The 20,445-nt window shown below is 51.6% G+C and overlaps 1 protein-coding gene across 2 annotated transcripts in view; it reads right to left on the bottom strand.

Annotated features, from left to right (window-relative positions):
- The window catches only part of LOC106561136 (uncharacterized), a 35,359-nt gene that overhangs the window by 9,962 nt on the left and 4,952 nt on the right, over positions 1-20,445 (bottom strand). Inside the window, exon 2 of one of the 2 annotated variants that reach the window (XM_082971289.1) lies at positions 5,137-6,099. In XM_082971289.1, the coding sequence (XP_082827415.1) occupies positions 5,137-6,099 (963 nt within the window). Of the gene's footprint in view, positions 1-4,683; positions 6,100-20,445 lie in introns of both variants that reach the window. The other variant, XM_082971288.1, reaches the window with a different exon arrangement.

Below are 20,445 nucleotides of genomic sequence, written 5' to 3'. Positions count from 1 at the left end.
TGACGGATACCTCCCCCTAGTCGGTGTCGGATACCTCCCCCTAGTCGGTGTCGGATACCTCCCCCTAGTCGGTGTCGGATGCCTCCCCCTAGTCGGTGTCGGATTCCTCCCCCTAGTCGGTGACTGTGTCTGATACCTCCACCTAGTTGGTGATGGTGTCTGATACCTCCCCCTAGTCGGTGTCGGATAACTCCCCCTAGTCGGTGTCGGATACCTCCCCCTAGTCGGTGTCGGATACCTCCCCCTAGTCGGTGTCGGATACCTCCCCCTAGTCGGTGACGGTGGCTGATACCTCTCCCTAGTCGGTGACGGTGTCTGATACCTCCCCCTAGTCGGTGTCGGATACCTCCCCCTAGTCGGTGTCGGATACCTCCCCCTAGTCGGTGTCGGATACCTCCCCCTAGTCGGTGTCGGATACCTCCCCCTAGTCGGTGTCGGATACCTCCCCCTAGTCGGTGTCGGATACCTCCCCCTAGTCGGTGTCGGATACCTCCCCCTAGTCGGTGACGGATACCTCCCCCTAGTCGGTGACGGATACCTCCCCTTAGTCGGTAGCGGTGTCGGATACCTCCCCCTAGTCGGTGACGGTATCGGATACCTCCCCCTAGTCGGTGACGGATACCTCCCCCTAGTCGGTGACGGATACCTCCCCCTAGTCGGTGACGGATACCTCCCCCTAGTCGGTGACGGATACCTCCCCCTAGTCGGTGACGGATACCTCCCCCTAGTCGGTGACGGATACCTCCCCCTAGTCGGTGACGGATACCTCCCCCTAGTCGGTGACGGTGACGGATACCTCCTCCTAGTCGGTGACGGTGACGGATAGCTCCCCCTAGTCGGTGTCTGATACCTCCTCCTAGTCGGTGACGGATACCTCCTCCTAGTCGGTGTCTGATACCTCCCCCTAGTCGGTGTCTGATCCCTCCCCCTAGTCGGTGACGGATACCTCCCCCTAGTCGGTGACGGATACCTCCCCCTAGTCGGTGACAGTGTCGGATACCTCCCCCTAGTCGGTGACAGTGTCGGATACCTCCCCCTAGTCGGTGACGGATACCTCCCCCTAGTCGGTGACGGATACCTCCCCCTAGTCGGTGACGGTGACGGATACCTCCTCCTAGTCGGTGACGGTGACGGATACCTCCCCCTAGTCGGTGACGGTGTCGGATAGCTCCCCCTAGTCGGTGACGGAGTCGGATACCTCCCTCTAGTCGGTGTCTGATACCTCCCCCTAGTCGGTGTCGGATACCTCCCCCTAGTCGGTGACGGTGTCGGATACCTCCCCCTAGTCGGTGTCGGATACCTCCCCCTAGTCGGTGTCGGATACCTCCCCCTAGTCGGTGTCGGATACCTCCCCCTAGTCGGTGACGGATACCTCCCCCTAGTCGGTGACGGATACCTCCCCCTAGTCGGTGACGGATACCTCCCCCTAGTCGGTGACGGATACCTCCCCCTAGTCGGTGTCGGATACCTCCCCCTAGTCGGTGTCGGATACCTCCCCCTAGTCGGTGACGGATACCTCCCCCTAGTCGGTGTCGGATACCTCCCCCTAGTCGGTGATGGTGTCGGATACCTCCCCCTAGTCGGTGTCGGATACCTCCCCCTAGTCGGTGTCGGATACCTCCCCCTAGTCGGTGTCGGATACCTCCCCCTAGTCGGTGACGGATACCTCCCCCTAGTCGGTGACAGTGTCGGATACCTCCCCCTAGTCGGTGACGGATACCTCCCCCTAGTCGGTGACGGATACCTCCCCCTAGTCGGTGACGGATACCTCCCCCTAGTCGGTGGCGGTGTCGGATACCTCCCCCTAGTCGGTGACGGATCGGATACCTCCCCCTAGTCGGTGTCGGATACCTCCCCCTAGTCGGTGTCGGATACCTCCCCCTAGTCGGTGACGGTGTCGGATACCTCCCCCTAGTCGGTGACGGATACCTCCCCCTAGTCGGTGACGGATACCTCCCCCTAGTCGGTGACAGTGTCGGATACCTCCCCCTAGTCGGTGACGGATACCTCCCCCTAGTCGGTGACGGATACCTCCCCCTAGTCGGTGACGGATACCTCCCCCTAGTCGGTGACGGTGACGGATACCTCCCCCTAGTCGGTGACGGTGACGGATACCTCCCCCTAGTCGGTGTCGGATACCTCCTCCTAGTCGGTGTCGGATACCTCCCCCTAGTCGGTGACGGTGCGGATACCTCCCCCTAGTCGGTGACGGAGTCGGATACCTCCCCCTAGTCGGTGTCTGATACCTCCCCCTAGTCGGTGTCGGATACCTCCCCCTAGTCGGTGTCGGATACCTCCCCCTAGTCGGTGACGGATACCTCCCCCTAGTCGGTGATGGTGTCGGATACCTCCCCCTAGTCGGTGTCTGATACCTCCCCCTAGTCGGTGACGGATACCTCCCCCTAGTCGGTGACGGATACCTCCCCCTAGTCGGTGTCGGATACCTCCCCCTAGTCGGTGACGGATACCTCCCCCTAGTCGGTGACGGTGTCGGATACCTCCCCCTAGTCGGTGACGGTATCGGATACCTCCCCTAGTCGGTGTCTGATACCTCCCCCTAGTCGGTGTCTGATCCCTCCCCCTAGTCGGTGACGGTGTCGGATACCTCCCCCTAGTCGGTGACGGTGTCGGATACCTCCCCCTAGTCGGTGACGGATACCTCCCCCTAGTCGGTGACAGTGTCGGATACCTCCCCCTAGTCGGTGATCGGATACCTCCCCCTAGTCGGTGTCGGATACCTCCCCCTAGTCGGTGTCTGATACCTCCCCCTAGTCGGTGACGGTGTCGGATACCTCCCCCTAGTCGGTGACGGTGTCGGATACCTCCCCCTAGTCGGTGACGGTGTCGGATACCTCCCCCTAGTCGGTGACGGTGTCTGATACCTCCCCCTAGTCGGTGTCGGAGTCTGATACCTCCTGGTAACCAGTCAGGTAATGAGGCTATGGAGACCTTGGGGGGGGGGGGGGTATGCTACGTTTGTTAGAATACCTTTTACCTATTTATAGACTCCACCGTACAACAGTCTTTAAACAACTCTGTGGGTGAGTAAATATACACTGGTCTGTTGGTCAGTTGGTCTTCCATCTCTCACCGTCTCTCCCAACATCTCACCGTCTCTCCCCACATCTCGCCGTCTCTCCCCACATCTCGCCGTCTCTCCCCACATCTCGCCGTCTCTCCCCACATCTCGCCGTCTCTCCCCACATCTCGCCGTCTCTCCCCACATCTCGCCGTCTCTCCCCACATCTCGCCGTCTCTCCCCACATCTCACGCTCGCCGTCTCTCCCCACATCTCACGCTCGCCGTCTCTCCCCACATCTCACGCTCGCCGTCTCTCCCCACATCTCACGCTCGCCGTCTCTCCCCACATCTCACGCTCGCCGTCTCTCCCCACATCTCACGCTCGCCGTCTCTCCCCACATCTCACGCTCGCCGTCTCTCCCCACATCTCACGCTCGCCGTCTCTCCCCACATCTCACGCTCGCCGTCTCTCCCCACATCTCACGCTCGCCGTCTCTCCCCACATCTCACGCTCGCCGTCTCTCCCCACATCTCACGCTCGCCGTCTCTCCCCACATCTCACGCTCGCCGTCTCTCCCCACATCTCACCGTCTCTCCCCACATCTCACGCTCACCGTCTCTCCCCACATCTCACCGTCTCTCCCCACATCTCACCGTCTCTCCCCACATCTCACGCTCGCCGTCTCTCCCCACATCTCACGCTCGCCGTCTCTCCCCACATCTCACGCTCGCCGTCTCTCCCCACATCTCACGCTCACCGTCTCTCCCCACATCTCACCGTCTCTCCCCACATCTCACCGTCTCTCCCCACATCTCACGCTCACCGTCTCTCCCCACATCTCACCGTCTCTCCCCACATCTCACCGTCTCTCCCCACATCTCACGCTCGCCGTCTCTCCCCACATCTCACGCTCGCCGTCTCTCCCCACATCTCACGCTCGCCGTCTCTCCCCACATCTCACGCTCACCGTCTCTCCCCACATCTCACCGTCTCTCCCCACATCTCACCGTCTCTCCCCACATCTCACGCTCGCCGTCTCTCCCCACATCTCACGCTCGCCGTCTCTCCCCACATCTCACGCTCGCCGTCTCTCCCCACATCTCACGCTCGCCGTCTCTCCCCACATCTCACGCTCGCCGTCTCTCCCCACATCTCACGCTCGCCGTCTCTCCCCACATCTCACGCTCGCCGTCTCTCCCCACATTTCACGCATGTTTGCAGAGATGTCTTCCCAGCTATTTGTGCCTGTGGCAGGGGAGGACCAACCATATTCCAGATAAGCCAGATCTGGCAGGTTACAACATAGACTCTGACTGACACACCTTATTTACAAAATCAGGAGAGACGGGCGTTTTAGTTTAACATATCAATTTAGTGAATCTATGAGCTGGAAGAACAATCATAACCTCCCTGGGGTGAATCAGGACAATAAATGGCAGCCATTTGCTCTGTGTAATTGAATTATCCCTCAGCACAATCAGTTGGCGCTGTGTTACTGAGGTGAAATGTGACTCCTCCATATCCCAACGCGACCATTTGTGAACCTGGTAAATACAATTATATTATTAAGACAAGGTTGACATTTTGATGAGGTTTTATGACGGTTTAAATATGTAGGAGTGATCGTGTCAGTGAGGATGAAGCGGTAAAGGAGTACATACCATCAATCTCAGGGATTGAGGTAGCAGGAGTAGGCAGGGCCACGGGAGCAAGGGCGGCTGGTGTTAGCTCTGGGGCAGGGGCTGGGGCGTCTGAGGTAGCAGGAGTAGGCAGGGCCACGGGAGCAAGGGCGGCTGGTGTTAGCTCTGGGGCAGGGGCTGGGGCGTCTGAGGTAGCAGGAGTAGGCAGGGCCACGGGAGCAAGGGCGGCTGGTGTTAGCTCTGGGGCAGGGGCTGGGGCGTCTGAGATAGCAGGAGTAGGCAGGGCCACGGGAGCAAGGGCGGCTGGTGTTAGCTCTGGGGCAGGGGCTGGGGCGTCTGAGGTAGCAGGAGTAGGCAGGGCCACGTGAGCAAGGGCGGCTGGTGTTAGCTCTGGGGCAGAGGCGGCTGGTGTTAGCTCTGGGGCAGGGGCGGCTGGTATTAGCTCTGGGGCAGGGGCTGGAGCTGCCACCTCACCTGGGGCCTCTACTGGTCCTGGGGCCTCCACTGGTCCTGGGGCCTCCACTGGCTCATTGGCAATGGCTGCTACAGGGGCCTCCACAGCCACAGGGGTGATTATTGGCTCTGCTGCAGGCTCAGCAGCAACAACAAGGTCAGTTATGGGGCCACTGGGTGCAGGGGCCTCCACAGCAGGGGCCCCCTCTGGGACAGCGGCCACAGCCTCAGCAGCAGGGGCCCCCACTGGGACAGCGGCCACAGGCTCAGGGGCTGGGGCTTCTTTGGTCTCCTCTGTTGGGGCTGGAGCTGGGGTCTCCTCTTTTGGGGCTGGAGCTGGGGTCTCCTCTTTTGGGGCTGGAGCTGGGGTCTCCTCTGTTGGGGCTGGAGCTGGGGTCTCCTCTGCTGGGGCTGGAGCTGGGGTCTCCTCTGTTGGAGCTGGAGTCTCCTCTGTTGGAGCTGGAGCTGGGGTCTCCTCTGTTGGGGCTGAAGCTGGCTCTGGGACCGTTTCAGCCACCTCAATGGGGGCAGCTACCTCGACTGGGGCAGCAGCTTCCACAGGTGCAGCTGTCTCGACCAGGGTAACCACCTCCACTGCAGCTCCAGTTTCAACAACAGGGGCCTCGTCAGACACCACTGTCTTAGCAGGAGCCTCTGCCACAGGAGCGGCCTCAACCACGACGGCCTCAACAGGGATCGCCGCCTCCACTGGGGCCACAGCCTCTACTAAAACCACAGCCTCTGAAGGGACCTCTGCTTCCACGGCTGCAGCCTCAGCAGGGACTTCAGGTGGAACCTCTGGCTCAGCTGCAGCCAGCATCACCAGGACCTGGTCCTCCTCCCATCCAGACCCCACGGTCTCCAGGGCCTCGGAGCCCATGATGACTGGCTCCTCAGAGTCATCAGTCAGGGCACTCTGGACAGGAAGTTGCATCTGGTCAGCGATGGTCTCTGTTTCCTCCGAGATGTGTCCATTCCTGACAACTGGAATAAAAAATTTAAAAAACACAGTAAGACATGAGGTTCATGAGAGAAAATGTATTTCTAGGTTTAACCTGACATCTGAAACCAGATCCAACTGTAACATTCCTGATAAACCATCATTGCACGGCAAAACATTTCTCACTTTGAATTCCAAACATTGGTTAACTAAGTTGAACTAACGAAGGATCTGATAGGCTTGAATACCTAAAATTCAAGCAGTTATGACTGATCAGCATTGACCTTGGTGTGTCTGTGTTGTCATGAACCAATCTAGTCGTGTTGTAGTTAACCATCTTCAGACGCATTCAGCACTCTGCCACAATAACACCTAAAACATTCAGTAGTAACTCCTGGTAACCCAATCCATGATCTACTGCCACAGTAACACCTAAAACATTCAGTAGTAACTCCTGGTAACCCAATCCATGATCTACTGCCACAGTAACACCTAAAACATTCAGTAGTAACTCCTGGTAACCCAATCCATGATCTACTGCCACAGTAACACCTAAAACATTCAGTAGTAACTCCTGGTAACCCAATCCATGATCTACTGCCACAGTAACACCTAAAACATTCAGTAGTAACTCCTGGTAACCCAATCCATGATCTACTGCCACAGTAACACCTAAAACATTCAGCAGTAACTCCTGGTAACCCAATCTACTGCCACAGTAACACCTAAAACATTCAGTAGTAACTCCTGCTAACCCAATCCATGATCTACTGCCACAGTAATACCTAAAACATTCAGTAGTAACTCCTGGTAACCCAATCCATGATCTACTGCCACAGTAACACCTAAAACATTCAGTAGTAACTCCTGGTAACCCAATCCATGATCTACTGCCACAGTAACACCTAAAACATTCAGTAGTAACTCCTGCTAACCCAATCCATGATCTACTGCCACAGTAACACCTAAAACATTCAGTAGTAACTCCTGGTAACCCAATCCATGATCTATGTTTGCAACGCCAGCATGGTGTGTGCAATGCCAGGGTTGTGGGTTCGATTCCCACGGGGGGCAAGTACCAAAAAAAAAAATGCATGAAATGAAATGTATTCACTACTGTAAGTCGCTCTGGATAAGAGCGTCTGCTAAATGACTGAAATGTAAATGTAGATGTAACGGATTTAGATGTAACGGATTTAGATGTAACAGATTTAGATGTAACGGATTTAGATGTAACGGATTTAGATGTAACGGATTTAGATGTAACAGATTTAGATGTAACGGATTTAGATGTAACGGATTTAGATGTAACGGATTTAGATGTAACGGATTTAGATGTAACGGATTTAGATGTAACGGATTTAGATGTAATTAATCCACAGAACATAGAATAATGATGAGCTGTTCACTGTTGGTGTCGTTGCAGCAGCAGATGCCAAAATTCAGAAAGGTAAAAAAATGTACCATTTTGCTGTCAAAAGTCGACGCTTCCTCTTCAGGGTAGCTGTCACGTTAAATCAACCGTTATGTTGTCAAGTGTGGAGCCGTTTCACCCCTTTGTATTCAAATGCTTTGGTTGTTGGGACCATCCTGAAGTGTTTTAACTGCTGTTGAAATACGACTGAAACAGAAGTGGCCCCCTTTGGTAAGAGAGAGTCAGTCGGTTTGACTCGGCAGTGAGGGGGGGGAAAAACAATAAAAGACAAGGAGAATTTCTAGGACATGCGGAACTTATTAAAAGATGAAAAACTCATCCTCCATTTCCTGGGGTTGAAGAATGTGATTTATTGAAAGCAACCTGCTGGTTTTTCCTCTCTGATGCCCTGAGGACAAGGTTCACCTAGTTATGAAACTGGGACGAGGAAGTGTATATGACTGATACAGACTAGATGGGGGGGGGGAATATCCATCCAAGGGTAGGCTACTGGACACCTGGAAAACACACAATAGGATAGTCTAAGCCTGGTCCCAGATTTGTTTGTGTTGTATAGCCCACTTCTAGGATGTTTCAGAATACAATGAATTACCATAGAGTTGTTGGGCAAGACAACACAAACAGATCTGGGACCAGTCTGTCTGCAAAAACAGTTCAGGAAATCACAACCTTCCTATGATTTAATCCATGTCGCTGTTAACTCCTCCACCTTCCCCCGATGTAAACAGAGCATTGTTTCATGCATGACATAAACCAAATGATCAAATTAGACACTCCAGCTTCCTGGTTTGGTTTGACTGTCGTAGCCCCTAAAGACCAGGGAGCAACGACTGGAAAGGAATGTGATGGGCTAGCACAAAATAGGACCAGGACCAGTGGAAGACAAGCAAACAGAGAGAGATAGATTTAGAGGTCTACATGAGGAGTTATGGGGTGATGATATTAGTTATGGGGTGATGAGGAGTTATGGGGTGATGAGATTAGTTACGGGGTGATGAGGAGTTATGGGGTGATGAGATGAGGGTTTATGGGGTGATGAGATTAGTTACAGGGTGATGAGGAGTTATGGGGTGATGAGGAGTTATGGGGTGATGAGGAGATACGGGGTGATGAGGAGTTACGGGGTGATGTGATGAGGAGTTATGGGGTGATGAGGAGTTATGGGGTGATGTGATGAGGGGTTATGGGGTGATGTGATGAGGGGTTATGGGGTGATGAGGAGTTATGGGGTGATGAGGAGTTACGGGGTGATGAGGAGTTACGGGGTGATGAGGAGTTACGGGGTGATGAGGAGTTACGGGGTGATGAGGAGTTACAGGGTGATGTGATGAGGGGTTATGGGGTGATGTGATGAGGGGTTATGGGGTGATGAGTTATGGGGTGATGAGGGGTTATGGGGTGATGAGATGAGGGGTTATGGGGTGATGAGATGAGGAGTTATGGGGTGATGAGATGAGTAGTTATGGGGTGATGAGATGAGAAGTTATGGGGAGATGAGGAGTAATGGGGTGATGAGGAGTTATGGGGTGATGAGGTGATGAGTTATGGGGTGATGAGATGAGGAGTTATGGGGTGATGAGATGAGGTGATGAGTTATGGGGTGATGAGGAGTTATGGGGTGATGAGATGAAGAGTTATGGGGTGATGAGGCGTTATGGGGTGATGAGATGAAGAGTTATGGGGTGATGAGATGAGGAGTTATGGGGTGATGAGATGAGGTGATGAGTTATGGGGTGATGAGATGCGGTGATGAGTTATGGGGTGATGAGATGAGGAGTTATGGGGTGATGAGATGAGGTGATGAGTTATGGGGTGATGAGGAGTTATGGGGTGATGAGATGAAGAGTTATGGGGTGATGAGGCGTTATGGGGTGATGAGATGAAGAGTTATGGGGTGATGAGATGAGGAGTTATGGGGTGATGAGATGAGGAGTTATGGGGTGATGAGATGCGGTGATGAGTTATGGGGTGATGAGGAGTTATGGGGTGATGAGATGAGGAGTTATGGGGTGATGAGGAGTTATGGGGTGATGAGATGAGGACTTAACTTCAGGGGCGAGGGGGGTCATTGGTTGGTTTAACTTCAGGGGCGGGAGGGGTCATTGGTTGGTTGGTTTAACTTCAGGGGCGAGGGGGTCATTGGTTGGTTGGTTGGTTTAACTTCAGGGGCGAGGGGGGTCATTGGTTGGTTGGTTTAACTTCAGGGGCGAGGGGGTCATTGGTTGGTTGGTTTAACTTCAGGGGCGAGGGGGGTCATTGGTTGGTTGGTTTAACTTCAGGGGCGAGGGGGTCATTGGTTGGTTGGTTTAACTTCAGGGGCGAGGGGGGTCATTGGTTGGTTGGTTTAACTTCAGGGGCGAGGGGGGTCATTGGTTGGTTGGTTTAACTTCAGGGGCGAGGGGGTCATTGGTTGGTTGGTTTAACTTCAGGGGCGAGGGGGGTCATTGGTTGGTTGGTTTAACTTCAGGGGCGAGGGGGGTCATTGGTTGGTTGGTTGGTTTAACTTCAGGGGCGAGGGGATCATTGGTTGGTTGGTTTAACTTCAGGGGCGGGAGGGTCATTGGTTGGTTGGTTTAACTTCAGGGGCGGGAGGGTCATTGGTTGGTTGGTTGGTTTAACTTCAGGGGCGAGGGGGGGGTCATTGGTTGGTTGGTTTAACTTCAGGGGCGAGGGGGTCATTGGTTGGTTGGTTTAACTTCAGGGGCGAGGGGGGTCATTGGTTGGTTGGTTTAACTTCAGGGGCGAGGGGGATCATTGGTTGGTTGGTTTAACTTCAGGGGCGAGGGGGGTCATTGGTTGGTTGGTTTAACTTCAGGGGCGAGGGGGGTCATTGGTTGGTTGGTTTAACTTCAGGGGCGAGGGGGGTCATTGGTTGGTTGGTTGGTTTAACTTCAGGGGCGAGGGGGGTCATTGGTTGGTTGGTTGGTTTAACTTCAGGGGCGAGGGGGGTCATTGGTTGGTTGGTTGGTTTAACTTCAGGGGCGAGGGGGGTCATTGGTTGGTTGGTTGGTTTAACTTCAGGGGCGAGGGGGGTCATTGGTTGGTTGGTTTAACTTCAGGGGCGAGGGGGGTCATTGGTTGGTTGGTTGGTTTAACTTCAGGGGCGAGGGGGGTCATTGGTTGGTTGGTTTAACTTCAGGGGCGAGGGGGGTCATTGGTTGGTTGGTTTAACTTCAGGGGCGAGGGGGGTCATTGGTTGGTTGGTTTAACTTCAGGGGCGTGAGGGTCATTGGTTGGTTTAACTTTAGGGGCGAGGGGGGTCATTGGTTGGTTGGTTTAACTTCAGGGGCGGGAGGGTCATTGGTTGGTTTAACTTCAGGGGCGAGGGGGGTCATTGGTTGGTTGGTTTAACTTCAGGGGCGGGAGGGTCATTGGTTGGTTGGTTTAACTTCAGGGGCGGGAGGGTCATTGGTTGGTTTAACTTCAGGGGCGAGGGGGTCATTGGTTGGTTGGTTTAACTTCAGGGGCGGGAGGGTCATTGGTTGGTTGGTTTAACTTCAGGGGCGAGGGGGTCATTGGTTGGTTGGTTTAACTTCAGGGGCGAGGGGGGTCATTGGATGGTTTAACTTCAGGGGCGAGGGGGGGTCATTGGTTGGTTTAACTTCAGGGGTGAGGGGGACATTGGTGAACACCTGGGTGAAATTACACTTCTCTCTCACATGGCCTTGCAAGCAACTCCTGAGCTGAATAATGAAAACTGGTTAAAAAAAATGCTGCAGTTACAGTTGTACAGCCAGCTAGATCTCAGGGATAGGACAGCTGTTGTCTGTAGCTGGCTGGCTGGCGGGACTGGCTGGTAGTGGGACAGAGACAGTCAGAGACAGACAGTACAGCCAGCTAGATCTCAGGGATAGAACAACTTGTCTGTAGCTGGCTGGCTGGCGGGACTGGCTGGTAGTGGGACAGAGACAGACCGAGACAGTACAGCCAGCTAGATCTCAGGGATAGGACAGCTGTTGTCTGTAGCTGGCTGGCTGGTGGGACTGGCTGGTAGTGGGACAGAGACAGACCGAGACAGACAGTACAGCCAGCTAGATCTCAGGGATAGAACAACTTGTCTGTAGCTGGCTGGCTGGCGGGACTGGCTGGTAGTGGGACAGAGACAGACCGAGACAGAGAGAGCTAGACAGTACAGCCAGCTAGATCTCAGGGATAGAACAACTGTTGTCTGTAGCTGGCTGGCTGGTGGGACTGGCTGGTAGTGGGACAGAGACAGACCGAGACAGAGAGAGCTAGACAGTACAGCCAGCTTGCTCTCAGGGATAGAACAACTGTTGTCTGTAGCTGGCTGGTTGGCGGAACAGAGACAGACAGAGATAGAGCCTCTCTTGGCATGGATTACTCGTGTGTCAACATGATTACCATCCAAAGATGACAGAGATCCCAGTCAAAACAGCTAGTCAGTCCCTGGACAGAGGGAGAGGGAGAGAGAGAGAGAGAGAGAGAGCAGGGGGATGGGGACCCAGTGGGACCACTGTGGCATTGGCTGGCATACAGCTGGTGAGACAGCGCTGTTAGATGGGACAGATCACTGCCATGCAGTGCCACATGTACAGAGTAGCAGCATGGTACAATAAAACATTTCAGAGGTGACGCCAGCCTCTGGGACAAAGACAGAGAGCATCTCCAGGTGACTTGACTGGCTAACTGGGTGGTACTACAACAACCCCCTGAAACAGACAGACCCACTGCTAGAGATGGTACTACAACAACCCCCTGAAACAGACAGACCCACTGCTAGAGATGGTACTACAACAACCCCCTGAAACAGACAGACAGACCCACTGCTAGAGATGGTACTACAACAACCCCCTGAAACAGACAGACCCACTGCTAGAGATGGTACTACAACAACCCCCTGAAACAGACAGACCCACTGCTAGAGATGGTACTACAACAACACCCTGAAACAGACAGACAGACCCACTGCTAGAGATGGTACTACAACAACACCCTGAAACAGACACACTGCTAGAGATGGTACTACAACAACACCCTGAAACAGACAGACACACTGCTAGAGATGGTACTACAACAACCCCCTGAAACAGACAGACACACTGCTAGAGATGGTACTACAACAACACCCTGAAACAGACAGACCCACTGCTAGAGATGGTACTACAACAACACCCTGAAACAGACACACTGCTAGAGATGGTACTACAACAACACCCTGAAACAGACAGACCCACTGCTAGAGATGGTACTACAACAACACCCTGAAACAGACAGACAGACCCACTGCTAGAGATGGTACTACAACAACACCCTGAAACAGACAGACCCACTGCTAGAGATGGTACTACAACAACCCCCTGAAACAGACAGACCCACTGCTAGAGATGGTACTACAACAACCCCCTGAAACAGACAGACAGACCCACTGCTAGAGATGGTACTACAACAACCCCCTGAAACAGACAGACACACTGCTAGAGATGGTACTACAACAACACCCTGAAACAGACAGACACACTGCTAGAGATGGTACTACAACAACACCCTGAAACAGACACACTGCTAGAGATGGTACTACAACAACACCCTGAAACAGACAGACACACTGCTAGAGATGGTACTACAACAACACCCTGAAACAGACAGACAGACCCACTGCTAGAGATGGTACTACAACAACCTCCTGAAACAGACAGACCCACTGCTAGAGATGGTACTACAACAACACCCTGAAACAGACAGACAGACCCACTGCTAGAGATGGTACTACAACAACCCCCTGAAACAGACAGACCCACTGCTAGAGATGGTACTACAACAACACCCTGAAACAGACAGACACACTGCTAGAGATGGTACTACAACAACACCCTGAAACAGACAGACAGACCCACTGCTAGAGATGGTACTACAACAACCCCCTGAAACAGACGACACTGCTAGAGATGGTACTACAACAACACCCTGAAACAGACAGACAGACCCACTGCTAGAGATGGTACTACAACAACCCCCTGAAACAGACAGACACACTGCTAGAGATGGTACTACAACAACCCCCTGAAACAGACAGACACACTGCTAGAGATGGTACTAACAACCTGAACCAGACAACTGAAACGAGACAGACAGAACACACCTGCATCAGACATGCGTGACTACAACAACCCCCTGACAGACAGACAGCCCACTGCTAGAGATGGTACTACAACAACTGACGGCCCCTGTAAACATGTACAGACACACTGCTGAGACGGTACAGAACAACCCTGCTGAAGACTACGACAGCACCCTGAAACAACCTGTATCAAGACATACTGACGGTCCCTCTGTAACAACCTGTATCAAGACATACTGACGGTCAGGCAGTAACAACCTGTATCAAGACATACTGACGGTCCCTCTGTAACAACCTGTATCAAGACATACTGACGGTCCCTCTGTAACAACCTGTATCAAGACATACTGACGGTCAGGCAGTAACAACCTGTATCAAGACATACTGACGGTCCCTCTGTAACAACCTGTATCAAGACATACTGACGGTCCCTCTGTAACAACCTGTATCAAGACATACTGACGGTCCCTCTGTAACAACCTGTATCAAGACATACTGACGGTCCCTCTGTAACAACCTGTATCAAGACATACTGACGGTCCCTCTGTAACAACCTGTATCAAGACATACTGACGGTCCCTCTGTAATAACAGGGCAGTGAGTACACAGTGTGAGTGTATGTTAAATGATTACATAACAATGTCCTCAGCTGTGCCTGGTCCTAGTGTGTAGAAGCCATGTGGCAGGCCAGGCAGGCAGGCCAGGCAGGACCAGAGCCAGGCAGGCCCCATGAATGGACAATATGGTCCCTGTGTCAGCCAGGCCTCTCTATGGGTACCAGGGCTTCCATTAGACAGGTTGTGGCAAAAAAAAAGTCAACAGAAAAGCAATAAATAAAAACTATTTCTGGTCAGGAGAAAAAAAAATCTCATTACAAAAATAATGATTTTTATTTATTGATGGAAATGCCAGTCGATGTACCAGTCAAAAGTTTGGACACACCTACTCATTCAAGGGTTTTTATTTATGTTTTACTATTATCTACATTGTTGAATAATATTGAAGACATCAAAACTATTAAATAAGACATATGGTTTCATGTAGTAACCAAAAAAAGTGTTAAACAAATCAAAATATATTTTATATGTGAGATTCTTCAAAGTAGCCATCCTTTGCCTTGATGACAGCTTTGCACACTCTTGGCATTCTCTCAACCAGGCTTTTAACCTGGAATGATTTTCCAACAGTCTTGAAGGAGTTCCCACATATGCTGAGCACTTGTTGGCTGCTTTTCCTTCACTCTGCGGTCCAACTCATTCCAAACCATCTCAATTGGGTTGAGGTCGGGGGATTGTGGAGGCCAGGTCATCTGATGCAGCACCAACACTCTCCTTCTTGGTCAAATAGCCCTTACACAGTCTGGAAGTGTGTTGGGTCATTGTCCTGTTGAAAAAGAAATGATAGTCCCACTGCAGAATGCTGTGGTAGCCATGCTGGTTAAGTGTGCCTTGAATTCTAAATAAATCACAGACGGTGTCACCAGTAAAGCACCACCACACCTCCTCCTCCTCCATGCTTCACGGTGGGAACCACACATGCGTAGATCGTCCGTTCAGCTACTCTGCGTCTCACAAAGACACAGCGGTTGGAACCAAAAATCTCAAATTTGGACTCATCAGAACAAAGAACAGATTTCCACCGGTCTAATGTCCATTGCTCGTGTTTCTTGGCCCAAGCAAGTCTCTTCTTCTTATTGGTGTCCTTTAGTAGTGGTTTCTTTGCAGCAATTCGACCATGAAGGCCTGATTCACACAGTCTCCCCTGAACAGTTGATGTTGAGATGTCTGTTACTTGAACTCGATGAAGCATTTATTTGGGGTGTAATTTCTGAGGCTGGTAACTCTAGTGAGTTGTGGGGCGCCAGGTAGCCTAGTGGTTAGAGGGGGGAGGCAGGTAGCCTAGTGGTTAGAGGGGGGAGGCAGGTAGCCTAGTGGTTAGAGGGGGGAGGCAGGTAGCCTAGTGGTTAGAGGGGGGAGGCAGGTAGCCTAGTGGTTAGAGGGGGGAGGCAGGTAGCCTAGTGGTTAGAGGGGGGAGGCAGGTAGCCTAGTGATTAGAGGGGGGAGGCAGGTAGCCTAGTGGTTAGAGGGGGGGTTAGAGGGGGGAGGCAGGTAGCCTAGTGGTTAGAGGGGGGAGGCAGGTAGCCTAGTGGTTAGAGGGGGGAGGCAGGTAGCCTAGTGGTTAGAGAGGGGAGGCAGGTAGCCTAGTGGTTAGAGGGGGGAGGCAGGTAGCCTAGTGATTAGAGGGGGGAGGCAGGTAGCCTAGTGGTTAGAGGGGGGAGGCAGGTAGCCTAGTGGTTAGAGGGGGGAGGCAGGTAGCCTAGTGGTTAGAGGGGGGAGGCAGGTAGCCTAGTGGTTAGAGAGGGGAGGCAGGTAGCCTAGTGGTTAGAGCGTTGGACTAGTAACCGAAAGGTTGCTAGATTGAATCCCCGAGCTGACAAGGTACAAATCTGTCGTTCTGCCCCTGAACAAGGCAGTTAACCCACTGTTCCCCGGTAGGCCGTCATTGTAAATAAGAATTTGTTCTTAACTGACTTGCCTAGTTAAATAAAAGGTTAAAATAAAAAATGAACTTATCCTCTGCAGTGGAGGTAACTCTGGGTCTTCCTTTCCTGTGGCGGTCCTCATGAAAGCCAGTTTCATCATAGCGCTTGATGGTTTTGCGACTCTACTTAAAGAAACTTTCAAAGTTCTTGAAATTTGCCGTATTGACTGACCTTCATGTCTTAAAGTAATGATGGGTTGTCGTTTCTCTTTGCTAATTTGAGCTGTTCTTGCCATAATATGGACTTGGTCTTTAACCAAATAGGGCTATCTTCTGTATACCACCCCTACCTTGTCACAACACAACTGATTGGCTCAAACGCATTAAGAAGGAAAGAAATTCCACAAATTAACAAGGCACACCTGTTAATTGAAATGCATTCCAGGTGACTACCTCACGAAGCTGGTTGAGAGAATGCCGAGTGTGCAAAGCTGTCATCAAGGCAAAGGTTGGCTACTTTGAAGAAACTCAAAAATAAAATATATATCGATTTTGATTTGTTTAACACTTTTTTGGTTACTACATGATTCCATATGTGTTATTTCATAGTTTTGATGTCTTCACTATTATTCTACAATGTAGAAAATAGTAAAAATAAAGAAAAACTCTGGAATTAGTAGGTGTGTCCAAACTTTTGACTGGTCCTGTAAATACATTTGATCTTCATGCTTATCAGTCTACAAGTTAATTTGGATAATATAGTCTAATTAAATTGCTGTGTATTTTCGTTAGTCGTCATGTATCTTACTTATCCAACACAACTATCAGGTGCACAGCATACAGAGTCTATTTTGAGCGGGATTTCTCCTCAACTGGTTTCTGCTGGAGTAAAACATGTGCTTTTATATAAACTCATTCACTGTATAACAATTCCAAATTCGATCCCATGTTAAAAACAGGTTTGGTGCACGATTTAAATAGAGCTTCTATTTTTTTATTTCTCCACTGGTAATGGAAGCGCGCCATTGAAGAGCAGGCAACAGGCTATCCGCGCGTCACCCACCACTTTACAATGTAAACTGTAGGCAGTACGCACTTTGAAAACATCATTCATTGTTTGTAACCTGAACGCTTTATTTCATATTATGGAGGCATGTCTTGCCTTGCTTCAAAGTAGCCTATAGGCACAATCCAACCATGGAAACGTGGAGACAATTATTTTATAAAGACTTCATAGGCGTCGAGTGAGTTTGAAGTTTGTGGAAGCTACAATTTATCCCACCATTCTGCGCGCCAGACATGATTTTCATATGCGCAGTTTATTGTTACAGTTATGTAGTACGACTCTGGGATGAGTTGGAGGTGGTATGTAGTACGACTCTGGGATGAGTTGGGGGGTGGTATGTAGTACGACTCTGGGATGAGTTGGGGGTGGTATGCAGTACGACTCTGGGATGAGTTGGGGGTGGTATGTAGTACGACTCTGGGATGAGTTGGGGGTGGTATGTAGTACGACTCTGGGATGAGTTGGAGGTGGTATGCAGTACGACTCTGGGATGAGTTGGGGGTGGTATGTAGTACGACTCTGGGATGAGTTGGGGGTGGTATGCAGTACGACTCTGGGATGAGTTGGGGGTGGTATGCAGTACGACTCTGGGATGAGTTGGGGGTGGTATGCAGTACGACTCTGGGATGAGTTGGGGGTGGTATGCAGTACGACTCTGGGATGAGTTGGGGGTGGTATGCAGTACGACTCTGGGATGAGTTGGGGGTGGTATGCAGTACGACTCTGGGATGAGTTGGGGGTGGTATGCAGTACGACTCTGGGATGAGTTGGGGGTGGTATGTAGTACGACTCTGGGATGAGTTGGAGGTGGTATGTAGTACGACTCTGGGATGAGTTGGGGGGTGGTATGTAGTACGACTCTGGGATGAGTACGACTCTGGGATGCGTTGGGGGTGGTATGTAGTACGACTCTGGGATGAGTTGGGGGGTGGTATGATCAGTACGACTCTGGGATGAGTTGGGGGTGGTATGTAGTACGACTCTGGGATGAGTACGACTCTGGGATGAGTTGGGGGTGGTATGTAGTACGACTCTGGGATGAGTACAACTCTGGGATGAGTTGGGGGTGGTATGTAGTACGACTCTGGGATGAGTACGACTCTGGGATGAGTTGGGGGTGGTATGTAGTACGACTCTGGGATGAGTACGACTCTGGGATGAGTACGACTCTGGGATGAGTTGGGGGTTGGTATGTAGTACGACTCTGGGATGAGTACGACTCTGGGATGAGTTGGGGGTGGTATGTAGTACGACTCTGGGATGAGTACGACTCTGGGATGAGTTGGGGGTGGTATGTAGTACGACTCTGGGATGAGTACGACTCTGGGATGAGTACGACTCTGGGATGAGTACGACTCTGGGATGAGTTGGGGGTTGGTATGTAGTACGACTCTGGGATGAGTACGACTCTGGGATGAGTACGACTCTGGGATGAGTTGGGGGTTGGTATGTAGTACGACTCTGGGATGAGTACGACTCTGGGATGAGTACGACTCTGGGATGAGTTGGGGGTTGGTATGTAGTATGACTCTGGGATGAGTACGACTCTGGGATGAGTTGGGGGTTGATATGTAGTACGACTCTGGGATGAGTACGACTCTGGGATGAGTTGGGGGTTGATATGTAGTACGACTCTGGGATGAGTACGACTCTGGGATGAGTTGGGGGTGGTATGTAGTACGACTCTGGGATGAGTACGACTCTGGGATGAGTTGGGGGTGGTATGTAGTACGACTCTGGGATGAGTACGACTCTGGGATGAGTACGACTCTGGGATGAGTACGACTCTGGGATGAGTTGGGGGTTGGTATGTAGTACGACTCTGGGATGAGTACGACTCTGGGATGAGTACGACTCTGGGATGAGTACGACTCTGGGATGAGTTGGGGGTTGGTATGTAGTACGACTCTGGGATGAGTACGACTCTGGGATGAGTACGACTCTGGGATGAGTACGACTCTGGGATGAGTTGGGGGTTGGTATGTAGTATGACTCTGGGATGAGTACGACTCTGGGATGAGTTGGGGGTTGGTATGTAGTACGACTCTGGGATGAGTACGACTCTGGGATGAGTACGACTCTGGGATGAGTTGGGGGGTGGTATGTAGTACGACTCTGGGATGAGTACGACTCTGGGATGAGTACGACTCTGGGATGAGTTGGGGGTTGGTATGTAGTACGACTCTGGGATGAGTACGACTCTGGGATGAGTTGGGGGTTGGTATGTAGTACGACTCTGAGATGAGTACGACTCTGGGATGAATACGACTCTGGGATGAGTACGACTCTGGGATGAGTTGGGGGTTGGTATGTAGTACGACTCTGGGATGAGTACGACTCTGGGATGAGTACGACTCTGGGATGAGTTGGGGGTTGGTATGTAGTACGACTCTGGGATGAGTACGACTCTGCGATGAGTACGACTCTGGGATGAGTTGGGGGGTGGTATGTAGTACGACTCTGGGATGAGTACGACTCTGGGATGAGTTGGGGGTTGGTATGTAGTACGACTCTGGGATGAGTACGACTCTGGGATGAGTACGACTCTGGGATGAGTTGGGGGTTGGTATGTAGTACGACTCTGGGATGAGTACGACTCTGGGATGAGTACGACTCTGGGATGAGTTGGGGGTTGGTATGTAGTACGACTCTGGGATGAGTACGACTCTGGGATGAGTACGACTCTGGGATGAGTTGGGGGGTGGTATGTAGTACGACTCTGGGATGAGTACGACTCTGGGATGAGTTGGGGGGTGGTATGTAGTACGACTCTGGGATGAGTACGACTCTGGGATGAGTTGGGGGGTGGTATGTAGTACGACTCTGGGATGAGTACGACTCTGGGATGAGTTGGGGGGGTGGTATGTAGTACGACTCTGGGATGAGTACGACTCTGGGATGAGTTGGGGGGGTGGTATGTAGTACGACTCTGGGATGAGTACGACTCTGGGATGAGTTGGGGGTTGGTATGTAGTACGACTCTGGGATGAGTACGACTCTGGGATGAGTTGGGGGGTGGTATGGCTGGCTTTTCTAAGAAGCCGTCACCACTCAATTCAATTCAAAGGGGCTTTATTGGCATAGGAAACGTGTTGACATTTACAAAGCAAGTGAAGTAAACAGAAGTGTTAAGGTAAAACAACATCAACAGTGAACTAATTGGATTTAAACAGGACAAATTACACTCAAAAAGGTTTAACAAAACAAATGATAATATAACATTTAAAATGGCTGTGTGTTTTAGCAATGTGCAAATAGTTGTAGTATGAATAGTGGGGGAAGATAAATAAACAAATAAATATGGGTTGTATTTACAATGGTGTTTGTTC

This window comes from Salmo salar, unplaced genomic scaffold, assembly GCF_965601325.2.
Source record: "Salmo salar unplaced genomic scaffold, fSalSal1 ptg000245l, whole genome shotgun sequence".
In the NCBI taxonomy this organism is placed as follows: Eukaryota; Metazoa; Chordata; class Actinopteri; order Salmoniformes; family Salmonidae; genus Salmo; species Salmo salar.
This window is presented reverse-complemented; position numbering and strand designations above follow the sequence as displayed.